Genomic DNA, 12116 nt, shown 5'->3' on the forward strand with positions numbered 1-12116 from the left:
CCGTGTTCATCCTCCTCACGTTAAGCTCCGCGGCGAGGCCTCGGGATCGCTTGTAAAAAGAAAGCGAGAGCTGGCGGTCCATGAGGAAGTTGTGGTAGAGGGTGGCCAGGCGGGTGCACAGCACCAGCTGCCACTTCTTGTTGCCCACATCCATGGCTGCGGCCAGGGCAAAATGGTAGTAGCCCGCTGCATCAAAAGGGTCCTGGAGAAAACAAAAACTAACTCTGACCAAAAAAAGTCGATCAAATGCCTTCTTTTTGACGTTACGTCGAGTATACCCATTTCTTTGGGTGAGGGTCCCTTGTTGGTCATATTTTCATTTGTAGGCAATGTGGCAAATATTTGCCGACTTCATTCTTTGCTTGCCCCGCTGCCTGGCCAAACAATCACACTTTGAGTCCAAAAATCCAGTACCTTCAGATCGTAGAAAAGGATGTCCCCCAAGGTCCGGTATACCCTGGCGTAGTAGAGGGCTTCCTCGTCAAACTGCAGAGGGGCCGGGCAGAGGCTCAGAGTCTTCAGGTAGTAGTGTTCAGCCAGTTCGCACTGACCTAAACGGTGGTACAAGGAGGCCAGACGATGGTAGGCCACTCGCTCGTTCAGGACCTCACCTGCACGGAGCGTGGCCGGTCGCCACGAAAGGCAAATCTAACATCAGACCCTTTCCTTGCGCAAATGAAAATGCACTAGGACTTGGACCAGTGCCATGTGGGCTGCCATAAGCAAGACGTGCAGGTAGTGCCTACCAGAGATGGGGACTCGAGTCACTGCGACTCGGACTCGAGTCGACTCGAGTCACTGCGACTCGGACTCGAGTCGACTCGAGTCGCTGTTTTGATGACTTGTGACTTGACTTGACAAAAATAAAAAAAAAAACATGAGACTCGACTTGGGAGTTAAAGACTCGGGACTTGACTTGACTTGAGACACGATGACTTGAGTGTTATTTAGTTTATGTTTTCAGTTTGAATATGAAATTAATAATACATTTAAAAAAGTAATATCGATAACACGGTAGGAGCGCAGGCTGAGAATGGCGTTGTCATGATTGGATCGCTACCCTGTCAATCAATCAGTCGTGCCCTCTCTAGCTACCTAACGTGTTTATTGGAGAATCACGCCCCTTTATATCAGACATGCACAAACATGTCAGCGGGAGCGGTGCCTTCGGCTATCGGAATTACCTTTATGACGGCAAAAGACGGACGGCACAGTGCAAGATATGCAACAGAGACATTTCAGACAGCCAGACGACAACTTCAAACTTTGTCCGTTTGAAGTTTATAGAGCTCGGGTTTCATCTGTAACATCAACCAGATGTTACAGATGAAACATGAAAAGTTTCTAATGCTCTTTAATGTGTTTCTTCCTTCAGATTTTTTTCAGATTATTTTTTCATATTTGCAACTCAAATGTGTCGGACACTGTCGGCAGACGTTCATTTGTTTGGATTGAGCTGTCAATCATTGTATGAGGTAATGTCTTCTTTGTTTGATTCCATGGTGTATTTTACTGAGTATCAGTAATTACAGTGCAAATCCAAATTATTGTCACATGTTTTAAACAGGTTCGACACATTGGACAATGATGGTTACTTAAAGTTACTTATATCTTGTCTTTTCACGTTACTAAGATCAGATTCTGTGGGTAAAATTGCAATAATAAGGTGACTTGACTTGGACTTAACCTATTTAAGGACTTGGACTTGACTTGACTTGCCCAAGAAAAAAATGACTTGGGACTTACTTGAGACTTGAAGGTTAAGTAAGACTTGAGACTCACTTGAGACTTGCACATGTGTGACTTGGTACCATCTCTGGTTCCTACCTAGCTTGACGCTGATCTCCAGAGCGCTGTGAGCAAATTCCAAGGCTTCTCCGTATAGTTGTAGTTGGAACATGACTTCTGCCAGCTTGTTGCACAGCCTCAGCCTGCTCGAAACGGCGCCGCACCTGTCCGCCATGGGAAGAGCGCCATCCTGCGTCAAGGGCAGGCAGGGAGCACAACGAATGAGCAAAGCTACCAAATTCAATCAATCCATTATCTGTCTGTCCAAAACTCGCAAGTTCTGTTTTTGTGCTCAGGCCAAAGTAATAGAAAGATGACTTTACACTACCTTGGTGCCACGGAACCACAGTTAATCGAGAGGTTGCACAGTGATACAACAAAATGGTGCTTTAACGCCATTTCGTAGCACGTATCCCAGTCTTCCCTGGCAATATCGCAGTTCAATTTTTGCAAGGGTATTCCTGCCTAACTTGAGGACCAATGACTCATGTAGCAATAAGAGCGAGCCAGGTGATCCTGAAAGGGGGATCCTTCCATCTGTGGTCCCTTCTCAAGGTTTCTCCTATTCCCCTGTTAGGGGTTTTTGAGTTTTTCCTTGCCCTTTTGGGAGCTTAAGATCAGGGGTTGCTTTGAGAATAATTGTCATTTTTTGGCTATGTGAAGCCCTTTGAGACTCTTTGTGATTTAGGGCTATACAAATAAACTTGACTTGACTTGGCCGGGAGAAAAGAGAGAGAGCGAGCCGGGAGAAAAGAGAGAGAGCGAGCCGGGAGGAGAGAGAGAGAGAGAGAGAGAGAGAGAGAGAGAGAGAGAGAGAGAGAGAGAGAGAGAGAGAGAGAGAGAGAGAGAGAGAGAGAGAGAGAGAGAGAGAGAGAGAGAGAGAGAGAGAGAGAGAGAGAGAGAGAGAGAGAGAGAGAGTCCAAACATTGTTTTGGGGGCACGTACCCTGTAGTAGATGATAGCCTTGTCTTGATCATGGCGACTGTTGAAGAAGATATCTCCAGCAGCTTCCTGCATCTTCAAGATGAACTTGTTGTCTCCTGTGCTCAGAGCCACATTCAGTGCGACCTGCCCACCACATGAGACAAAAAATGTGTGCGGGGGAATTTCACTCATCCACAGTGCAATTCGGAATCAATCTTCACAGCTCGACAAGACAAAAATAAATTCAACAAAATTCATCTAATTTGACCCAAAATGCCAATTAGTGCCTATCTGCATTTGGGTCTGACCAACAAATCAGAGGACAGAAAAACGCTGGTGATGTCGTGGGCCAGCTGGCAGCTGTACTCCACACCTGTACGTAAAGTTCCACCAGTTCCGCCTGGCCGAGGAGGTGGTAGATCTTGCCAGCTTGAAGCCATCCGTACGCTTCCTTCTCACTCAGGCCCAGGTCGATGAAAATAGCCAGACTGCTCTTGGTGTGGTCGAGAGCCGCGCGATAGGCCCTACGTGATGATGTGGGAGCTCACGTTTGGGAGAATTCCACACAGGAACGTCAAGCGGTCGAACCGGGTGGGGAACCTCTGCGTGGCCAGCGAGAGGAAGAGCTGGCTGATGGCTTCCAATGTGTCACCCTCCCGTTCTCGGTCGGGTGTCCCTTGAAGCAGTCGGACCTGGTACTGGCTGTAGATGACGCGCCGGGCCCGGTCCGGACTCTCCCACTCATAAAAGTGGCACAGACGTCTTACCGCCATCAGCTGGCCTGGCAAATATTAACATTGGGATGATTTGATGTTGTCGTCGTCTGAATTCATGTCTCGTTTTGGCTATGAGAAGGTCCTCTTTTTAGCAACTTACAGTCTGGGAGGTTGGCTTTGATGGCCAGCAGCAAAGCCCACTCGTAGCATCCTTTCCCAAAATGCATCCGCCGCTCGTTCACCCAGTGTTGACCCAGGCGCAGGAGCACGGCGACAAAGGTCGTCTCGTGCCCTCCGTCCAGCGAGGAAAAGAGCCGCACGGACTCCATCAGGTGCTTCCGTGCGACTCCTTTAGCTCCGGCCTTGAGACACAGCAGGCCTTTGTGAGGAGAAGCCATTGCCACGTCGTTTACTGCAATTCCACTCAAGTCATCATCGGAGGCACGCTAATAAGCAGATAAGTTACCGAGGTTGGCAAGCGCTATCGCTCGGTTGGGCACGTCTTTGTTCTCCTGGCAGATGGCCACGGCGGCGTGGTGGCTCTCTGCCGCCCTGCGAAGGTCACCCATACAACGGAGAGCCACGCCGCGCATGTTGAGCACCAACCCTGGACGCCAATCAAAAAGTTAACACTCAAGACATGTGGGCCAACTTTCATACGTGACTCGGAAACTCGAGGCTGGCTGGAGTCGAGTCACGTGACTCGAGTCCTCGGGTTTTGGTCAAAAGCAGTAACGAAAATCCAGAGACCTTGTGTCACGTGATTCGAGTTGTCGGGTTTTGGTCAAAAGCAGTCACCAAAATCCAGGGACCTCGTGTCACGTGACTCGAGTCGTCGGGTTTTGGTCAAAAGCAGTCACCAAAATCCAGGGACCTCGTGTCACGTGACTCGAGTCGTCGGGTTTTGGTCAAAAGCAGGAACCAAAATCCAGGGACCTCGTGTCACGTGACTCGAGTCGTCGGGTTTTGGTCAAAAGCAGGAACCAAAATACAGAGACCTCGTGTCACGTGACTCGAGTCCTCGGGTTTTGGTCAAAAGCAGGAACCAAAATCCAGGGACCTCGCGTCACGTCACTCGAGTCCTCCGGTTTTGGTCAAAAGCAGGAACCAAAATCCAAAGGCCTTCCAGCGGCGTGGCGCAGCACTCCGGCAGAGCTGCCAAGACCGAGTCCAAGACGCGCAGTCCCACGCTGGGTTGAACATTGTGAACTGGTTGGTGAATTGAATGGGGTGCGAACAAGGAAAAAGGTTAAGAACCACTGGCGCGAAGGGTAGTCGTCATCTTTTCTTTCTTTTGTCCCAATGATCTATGTGGTGGCTTTGAATACATTGGCTAATTCTGCAGATTTTCTGCTCACTTTTATAGTATACTTCAACTGGGACTGCTATTGAAAACCTAGATACTCGCCATTATTTTTCAGTGGTGATGATGGTCGGCAAAAGTGTCGAGTTTGAGCCAACTGCTATGACACGGCGCTTGCATTTCAAGTCTGCACTCGAGCAAGTCTAAAACGATTTCATGTCTCAAAAAAACTTAGAGTCACTCATCTCTCAAGACACCATTGAATGTGTGCAGGGTGAGAAGTGGAGATAAATCTCAATAATCCAAACTGCCACCTCACCGAAGAGCATGGGGAAGTCACGGGCCGGTTTGCCATCACCCACCAAAATGTTCTCTGGACAAGACTTGAGAAACCACCTGCGGAAACATCACATGAATGCCAACGGCCACTTTTATCACCATCGTCGCGTGCGCTACGGCTTTCATTTTTGGTGCCGGTTTTACAGTCAACTTAAACGAGAATGACTTCCAAAGATTTTTACAGGTTACTGTTGTGATTTTTCTCCGCCCCCACCTATCGGCAGGAGAACCTCATCTGGAACCCAGTAAAGCTGCGCTCAACAGAGCTACACTGCATTCTATGTGCCTGCTGTTTTAACTCACTGATGAAAAGGTATCACAGGCTCCAGCGCAGGTTTGGCCCCGGTGCCGTCGGACAAGCAAAGGACTGTCCAGCCCGAGTTCCGGAAGGGAGGCTCAAAGAGCGCGACGTCTCCCTGCTCCAGGTACAGGTCGGGTCCGGAGGTGCAACTATCAAACATCCGACTGGCGGTGCAGCGAGCAAACACTGACGCTGACGACACAGATCATCACAACTCGCTGTTTGCGATCAAGTGACACTCGAAGGGATTCGTGTCACCTGACTCGAGTCACCATGTGTCAGGATTTGCAGATAAATATGTATAACAAATGTATCCACTTCACTTTGACTTGAAGTCATGTTTTGGATGTCATTTTAGACGACTGTATTGTTTTGTTGTTGTGTGTTTGTTCATGACTACCACCCACTTTGTACCTTCTTCCATGAGGACGCACGTGTAGAGAACATGAAGAGTGTCCTCCGGAACGGAAACTTTGATTCCAAGATGGTTTTCCAAGGAGAGGAGCCACAACTCCTTGTCAAACAACAAAAGCTCCATGCAATGACCAAGCCGGCCTATGACAAACACGATATGAGAAGCGCACGAAACATTTTTGGGGGAGAACAGCACCAATATTGCCAACGTACCAAGTGTGTAGTGCGTTGCGAACATCCACACTTCCTCGAATGTTTGGAACGTGACAAAAATCACTTGGTCTTCACGGTCAATGGCAACGAGGTGAGCAGACAACTCCTATTTGACACAGTTTTTGCTGCTTGCTGATTTCCCCCGAATGACCTTCCGAGTGTGTTTTTGTGACGTACCTCAATGAGAGTGCTGAGCTCAGTGCTGTCAGCCTGCTGAGTGCGCAGTTTCCCTCGCAGCATTTCCTGCGACTCCTCGTGTGCAGGAAGACGCTCGTGACCCGTGACCGCATCCAGGCGCACGGGCAGAGCTGAAAGTGCACAAAAGTCAGGGATCATCATCCAAATCTCCCTGCATGCCTTCGAACGACATCAGTCGGTTTTAGCATCCATCCATCCATCCATCCATCCATCCATCCATCCATCCATCTTCTGTACCGCTTTGCCCACACGGGATCGCGGGCGTACTGGAGCCTATCCTAGCAGTCATCGGGCACTTGGCGGGGGACACCCTGAACTGGTTGCCAGCCAATCGCAGGGCAAACAGAGACAAACAACCATCCGCACTCACACCTACGGACAATTTGGAGTGCTCAATCAGCATGTTTTTGGAATGTGGGAGAAAACCGGAGTGCCCAGAGAAAACCCACGCGGACACGGGGAGAACATGCAAACTCCACACGGGGAGGGCTGGAGGTTGAATCGAACCCGCACCCTCCTAACTGTGAGGCGGACGTGCTGGCCAGTGCGCCACCGAGCCGCCCGTTTTAGTCACTAAACACCACAAAACAAAACAGGCTGTATTTTGTTTCATTGTTCAATTGTGTTAGAAAACAAACAACAACAAGTTAATCATATGAAAACATGCATTTGCCTGTTGTAGCTGCACTTTGATACACACTTTAAGATTAATGGGTGACTTCCGAGGGTAAATGTGTAATCTACTTGAAATGGGCTCACATGACATGTCTCCAGCTGGGGTCATGCGTGCAATGTGGAAAATAAAAGAAAAAAGGTTAGTAACCTGTTGGAAGGTTCTCGTCAGATGTTCCCTTCAGAGTGGCAGCAACACCTGGAGGAAGACGGAGAGGAAAAATAAGAAGACAAAGATGTATTTGCTTAAATTGCCGCAGAGCCGTTCGCCGAGAAAGCAACTAGGATTAATGGGCATTGTTGAAAAATGCGTAAGAATGGCCCGTGACAGGATCGGTTACAACATAAAATGGATAAATAGATTTTTTTTAAAAAAGTAATTTTTTCATACCAAGTCGACTTTGTCGTCTGCTTTTTTCCATCGCGTTCACTTCTGCTGGTCACTTCGACACAGAAGACACAAGTGAGCGTTTCTCTGAGAAGGAAACAAGTGTCAAGCCCACAGCGGCTGCTCTGGCTCTCCAAAATAAAGGTTAGTTCACTAGTCAAAGAAAAACTTTAAATTCATTACTTTATTTTCTGAAATGAAATGTTGCGCATTTAAAAGGAATCCTTACCTTCACGTTTCGACTCTTACATTGAGCCTAGACTCCTCAATTTCCTGCTTACGTGGACTGAAAAAAGGAATGCTTCATTTACCCATTTTGACAAAGATTTACTCCTCATCATTTTATGTGGCCCGCGAAAACAAATTGTGCATCAAATTCGTGTGTCATTACTAGAATTGCAAATTGTCTTCACTTTTAATATCTTTTTTTTTTTTTAGTATTTGACCAGTTTTTACTCGTCTGTTTTGAAAACGAGTTATTTGTCAGTTTGTTTTGTAGTTTTTACTGTAGATTATATACAGTACAGTACAGTGTACTCCATACAGTCCAGCATGCCAGACCACTGGGTGGCGCAACAACATCATCTCGAAACACACCGCGATTCGAATTTGACGCTGGTGAAAGCAGATGTTTAAATGATTCCTACTTCAGAATAAAATGCAAAGATTCTGTTTTTATTCTTCGGTTCCACGATCGTAACAAAACTAAAACGAGCGACTAACAAAAATATAACTTCTTCGTACAAAACCCAACGAACCGCTGCAACCGCTGCTTGGATGCCCTCCCTCAGAGCTACATTTCTTTTGTTTTGACAACCCACAACCGGTAGTAGCCTTCTTTTCTAACTGCGAGGCGCTACCTTGATGCCCTGTCAAATCAGGAGCTGCCGGAAAGCTGGGGCCCTGTCAAAACAATGCAGTTTAAATGGCGTCTACAATTTAACGGGAAACGCGAACGCCCCCAGCTCAATTTTTGAGGTGCCACCTTTTGATTAGCGACTCGACTCGCCGCGCCACCGACGCTTTGTTTGCGTTTCCCCGACCTCGCGCGGATGTTTTTGTTGGCTGCAGATGGAGGCGGCTAGCGAGCGCCTGCTCTTGACGTAGCCTGCCGCAGGGGATCCAAGAGCTGAACGAGGGGAAGACAGCGAGCGACAAACGGAGGACATCCATACGCGCCTCGCTCCTGCTTCCGCCCGGGCGCCGAGCCCCATGGCCGACTAGCACTCGCTTTCCGTTCTGTCATGGCTCCGTGTTCCGTGGCGGCGGCCTGCCGCAGCCTGGCCCTCTCGACGTGGCTGCTGTCCTTTTGCTTCGTCCACCTGCTGTGCCTCGATTTCACCGTGGCCGAGCGGGAGGAATGGTACACGGCTTTCGTCAACATCACCTACGTGGAGCCCGCCACCAAGACGCTGCGCATCGACAAGTCCGAATGCGGGCGTTACGGGGAACACTCGCCCAAGCGGGACGCCAAGGGGGTAGTCGTCCTGCCCGCCGCTCCGCACGATCGCCAGGCCTGCGACCCCTCCACCCCGTTTGTGGTGCCAGCCCAAGCCGGTGCGTGGGTGGCTCTGATCGCCCGCGGCAACTGCACGTACAGGGACAAAATCCGGCACGCCGCCGAGCGCAACGCCTCGGCCGTGGTCATTTTCAACGTGGGCTCGTCCAATGCCAACGACACCATCACCATGCCTCATCCGGGTGCGCCCACCGCTTCCTTCTCTCACGCTTCTTCGTACCTCTCACGCTTCTTCGTACATATCTTGCCAGTATCGCCGGAATTTGGTGCGATATCTCGGGGTGAATCTATGATGCTCTAGGGAAATCTCTCTCGACTATCGTCAGAGCAAGCAATTGATCAACAATCCCTCAAACGGGAGAAGGAGGCAAGAGTCTCAGCGTCAAATCAGCGTGTTGTAACTGAAGGGACTTGACGAGTCACAGAAAGGAAGGGGGTGGACGTCCATTTGGGACTGATTTGACAACAACATTGAACAGTTTGCGATACAGGCGTTCAAGTGTTCAGAGCGGGTCGAATCAGGTTCATCTGTAAAAGTTGCAGATCAGTATTGGTTCATCCTGAAGTTTCACCTCAAAGCCAGACAGGCCAAACCTTTTGGGGTACTTTTCTATGTAGCATGTTTTGTTCCGTTTCTATCAAGTGACACTCATGGTAACTTGTAGAAATAAAGGCAAGGCGAGTGGAGCTGTCTGCAAAGGAGTAAACGCTGTAACAAGCATCTTGAAACGAGAACGTTGCTTGCGGAAGGTGTCAGCAGTCGAGACGTCCTCAAGCAATGTTGCCACTCAGAATTTGCCCTCTGACCTTTTGAGCTGTCCTTCTCCCCTACTCAGGCACAGGCGACGTGGTGGCCATCATGATTCCGGAGCCCAAAGGTCGTGAGGTGGTGTCGCTGCTGGAGCGCAACGTGACCGTCACCATGACCATCACCATCGGGACCAGGAACCTGCAGAAGTATGTGAGCCGTACCTCGGTGGTCTTTGTGTCCATCTCCTTCATCGTGCTGATGATCATCTCGCTGGCCTGGCTCGTCTTCTACTACATCCAGAGGTTCCGATACGCCAACGCGCGAGACCGCAATCAGGTACAACTGGGATGGCCACACGGGGGCTGATGGCAAACGCATATTCGTCACCTGATTACCAGAAAGATATATATATATATTTTTTTTTTAATGATCATGTCAACTATAGAATTTTGAGTGAACTATTTCAGGAACTCTCACAGTCGAAACATGCCACAAGATTGCGCCAAACTAAACAATGTATACATTAGTCAACAATTCCAAGCCTAAGTCACCATCCTCCTCTCCAGCGTCGCCTCGGTGACGCAGCCAAGAAGGCCATCAGCAAGCTGCAGGTGCGCACCATCAGGAAGGGCGACCAAGAGATAGAGGCCGACTTTGATAACTGCGCCGTGTGCATCGAAGGCTACAAGGCCAACGACGTGGTCCGCATCTTGCCGTGCAGGTATTTTACCCCTCTCGTTATTTTTGAATTCCTATTGGCGGGAGACAGATTTTTGTTTTGCACTGCACGATAGTATAACAGATACAATGTAAAGTACTTGTTTAATGCGGCAATCCAATTTAGTCATTCTTTGCAGATAATAAAGAATATGTGCCTACGAGTACTGTTAAAACCACAATCGCCAATGCTAACCATTAAATAGGGCTGTCCATTAATAATCAGCATTGAGCTCGAGGGTGTTTGGTTGCTCTGACAATAAAGCAAGTATATAAACTTCAACTGCTATTGACCTTTCCATTTAATATCCATGAAAAGTTGACAAAGTTCTCCAGCGTAACTTCCCTGGAACGCTAACCCTGTAAGAATCTGTGTCTGTGTGTAGACATTTGTTCCACAAGAGCTGCGTAGACCCGTGGCTCCTGGACCATCGCACGTGTCCAATGTGCAAGATGAACATCCTGAAAGCACTGGGAATCGCTGTGAGTACGACGGCGGACCAGAGAGGGGAGGGGGTAATGGGGGGCTCGTGGCGTCATCATTGCTGTCTATCTACCAGTTGAACGCAGACTGCCTGGACGACCTGCCGCTGGATTACGACCTGGCTCCGGGCGGCGGAGCGGGGCCCCTAGCGCTGGAGGCCGTAGTCTCTGGGGCGGCCAGCGACGGCACGCTAAGTGAGGGAGGCTCTTCTGTGGTTCTGGACCCGGGGGTACGACGCATGGGACTCCCGCAGGACTACCACGACCCGCCAGACACTCTGAGGGACAGTCCTATGACGGCCACCACCGACACTCACACGGGTCAGCCTGCCTCTCGATGAGTCACAGATGCAGTAGAAGTCTATTCTTTGTGTCTGCATGGCTGTATTACGCAGTACTGCCTCCCGGTGGCCAAGGCAGGTATACCGGAGCGAGCAGCACAATGAATTGGAGTGTTTGAACGCTTTCCGTCTTGCTACCTGCAGGTGAGTTCCAGCCGATGGTGAGCAGCGTCTCCATGGCATCGCTGGTAATCGCCGTGGAAACGGGTCTGTCAGATGAGGAGGGATCCGTTCAAGCATCTCACATAGGGGACAAGTCCTGAGAGGAAGCGAAACCCCCCCCAAAAAAAAAATCCAAACAAGCAAAATGGAAAAAGTAGTTCTTTGAGCTTGGCCTACTCCCAACCGGCACCTCAACCACACCACGTTTTCCCCAAAAACCTGGTTACAGGATGGAAACAGTAGACTCGTCAACGTGTATCCCAACGGCGTTCCAAAACTCCAAATTTCCTCGGGGTTACGCTGGACTTCCTGAATCCAAAGAGAACAAAAAGCATTGATGAGAAAACGACTGAAAGCAAATCCCTCTCCAGTCACGAGGTTGCCAATTTTACATTTGGCTGATGAACGACTGCTTGGGACTTGACATGAAAAGATCCAAGGATTACGTCCTGTCAGGTTCAAACTTAATGGAAAAGGAAGTCATAGAGAAGAGAGAGACTGGTTTGTGGCAAGTCAATATTGCAACTCAGCAAGATTGCCCAACTCGCTTGAAATTTACCAGCTATTTGACTAACTTTTTTTTTGTCAGAGAAACTTGGGACTTGCACATGTGATTCCTCCCACTGGTGATTGTCTGCGTCATCTGCCTTTTGTGGAATGTTCCAGGACCTGGTCCCGCTCACTTCTCGTCCTACTCCGCAATCTCGCCCAACGAGGCCACTGGGTGAACATTTGTGTTGACCTTGTAGTTGCTCGTGTGTGCGATTGTAGTGTTGCTTCTCCTTCCGTCCCCAATAAGATGGCAAGAAATGTTGGTACGGCGAGCAAGCAACATTTCTTCCTTAGTCCCATCGCTGACAATCAATTTTTTAAAGTTTTTCTCTTTC

General features: G+C 49.2%; 2 protein-coding genes across 7 annotated transcripts; one reads left to right on the forward strand and one right to left on the reverse strand.

The window, feature by feature from the left end:
* Nucleotides 1-50: 50 nt before the first annotated feature.
* On the reverse strand, nucleotides 51-9127 carry LOC148403611 (SH3 domain and tetratricopeptide repeat-containing protein 1-like). Of its 5 annotated transcripts, XM_088371756.1 has the most exons (16): nucleotides 7260-9121; nucleotides 7020-7067; nucleotides 6176-6306; nucleotides 5999-6104; nucleotides 5786-5926; nucleotides 5374-5563; nucleotides 5051-5127; nucleotides 3895-4035; nucleotides 3589-3807; nucleotides 3313-3493; nucleotides 3086-3236; nucleotides 2734-2856; nucleotides 1828-1978; nucleotides 457-611; nucleotides 279-374; nucleotides 61-202 (listed from the first exon to the last, which is right to left on the reverse strand). In XM_088371756.1, exons 1-15 carry the CDS (start codon nucleotides 7288-7290, stop codon nucleotides 309-311), a joined length of 1911 nt encoding a protein of 636 aa, XP_088227882.1. In that variant the 5' UTR covers nucleotides 7291-9121; the 3' UTR covers nucleotides 61-202; nucleotides 279-308. The 5 variants fall into 5 exon arrangements, 4 of the variants coding, with proteins under 4 accessions (XP_088227875.1, XP_088227863.1, XP_088227882.1 ...); XM_088371749.1 differs by having other exon boundaries at nucleotides 51-374; XR_015857668.1 differs by having other exon boundaries at nucleotides 279-611.
* LOC148403612 (RING finger protein 150-like) lies at nucleotides 8108-12110 on the forward strand. Of its 2 annotated transcripts, none has more exons than XR_015857683.1 (6): nucleotides 8108-8957; nucleotides 9612-9862; nucleotides 10093-10247; nucleotides 10630-10726; nucleotides 10804-11142; nucleotides 11212-12110. XR_015857683.1 is itself a non-coding variant. In XM_088371781.1 (6 exons), the coding sequence occupies exons 1-6, from the start codon at nucleotides 8501-8503 to the stop codon at nucleotides 11328-11330; spliced, it is 1323 nt and encodes a 440-aa protein (XP_088227907.1). In that variant the 5' UTR covers nucleotides 8109-8500; the 3' UTR covers nucleotides 11331-12110. The 2 variants fall into 2 exon arrangements, 1 of the variants encoding a protein (XP_088227907.1); XM_088371781.1 differs by having other exon boundaries at nucleotides 8109-8957; nucleotides 10804-11047.
* The last annotated feature ends 6 nt before the right edge of the window (nucleotides 12111-12116 follow it).

Source organism: Syngnathus floridae, chromosome 1, assembly GCF_059516105.1.
Source record: "Syngnathus floridae isolate MCC-2025c chromosome 1, RoL_Sflo_1.0, whole genome shotgun sequence".
Classification (NCBI taxonomy): Eukaryota; Metazoa; Chordata; class Actinopteri; order Syngnathiformes; family Syngnathidae; genus Syngnathus; species Syngnathus floridae.

Excerpts from the sequence above, each read along its gene's own strand:
- LOC148403611 (XM_088371737.1), bottom strand. The coding sequence starts at position 7,290 with ATGGAAAAAAGCAGACGACAAAGTCGACTTG. Across the intron at positions 7,068-7,259 it reads CAGACGACAAAGTCGACTTG|GTGTTGCTGCCACTCTGAAG; the intron begins GTATGAAAAAAT and ends GTCTTCCTCCAG. Across the intron at positions 3,808-3,894 it reads GATAGCGCTTGCCAACCTCG|GCCTGCTGTGTCTCAAGGCC; the intron begins GTAACTTATCTG and ends CTCCTCACAAAG.
- LOC148403612 (XM_088371781.1), top strand. The coding sequence starts at position 8,501 with ATGGCTCCGTGTTCCGTGGCGGCGGCCTGCCGCAGCCTGGCCCTCTCG. Across the intron at positions 10,248-10,629 it reads GTCCGCATCTTGCCGTGCAG|ACATTTGTTCCACAAGAGCT; the intron begins GTATTTTACCCC and ends GTCTGTGTGTAG. Across the intron at positions 11,048-11,211 it reads CACCACCGACACTCACACGG|GTGAGTTCCAGCCGATGGTG; the intron begins GTCAGCCTGCCT and ends TGCTACCTGCAG.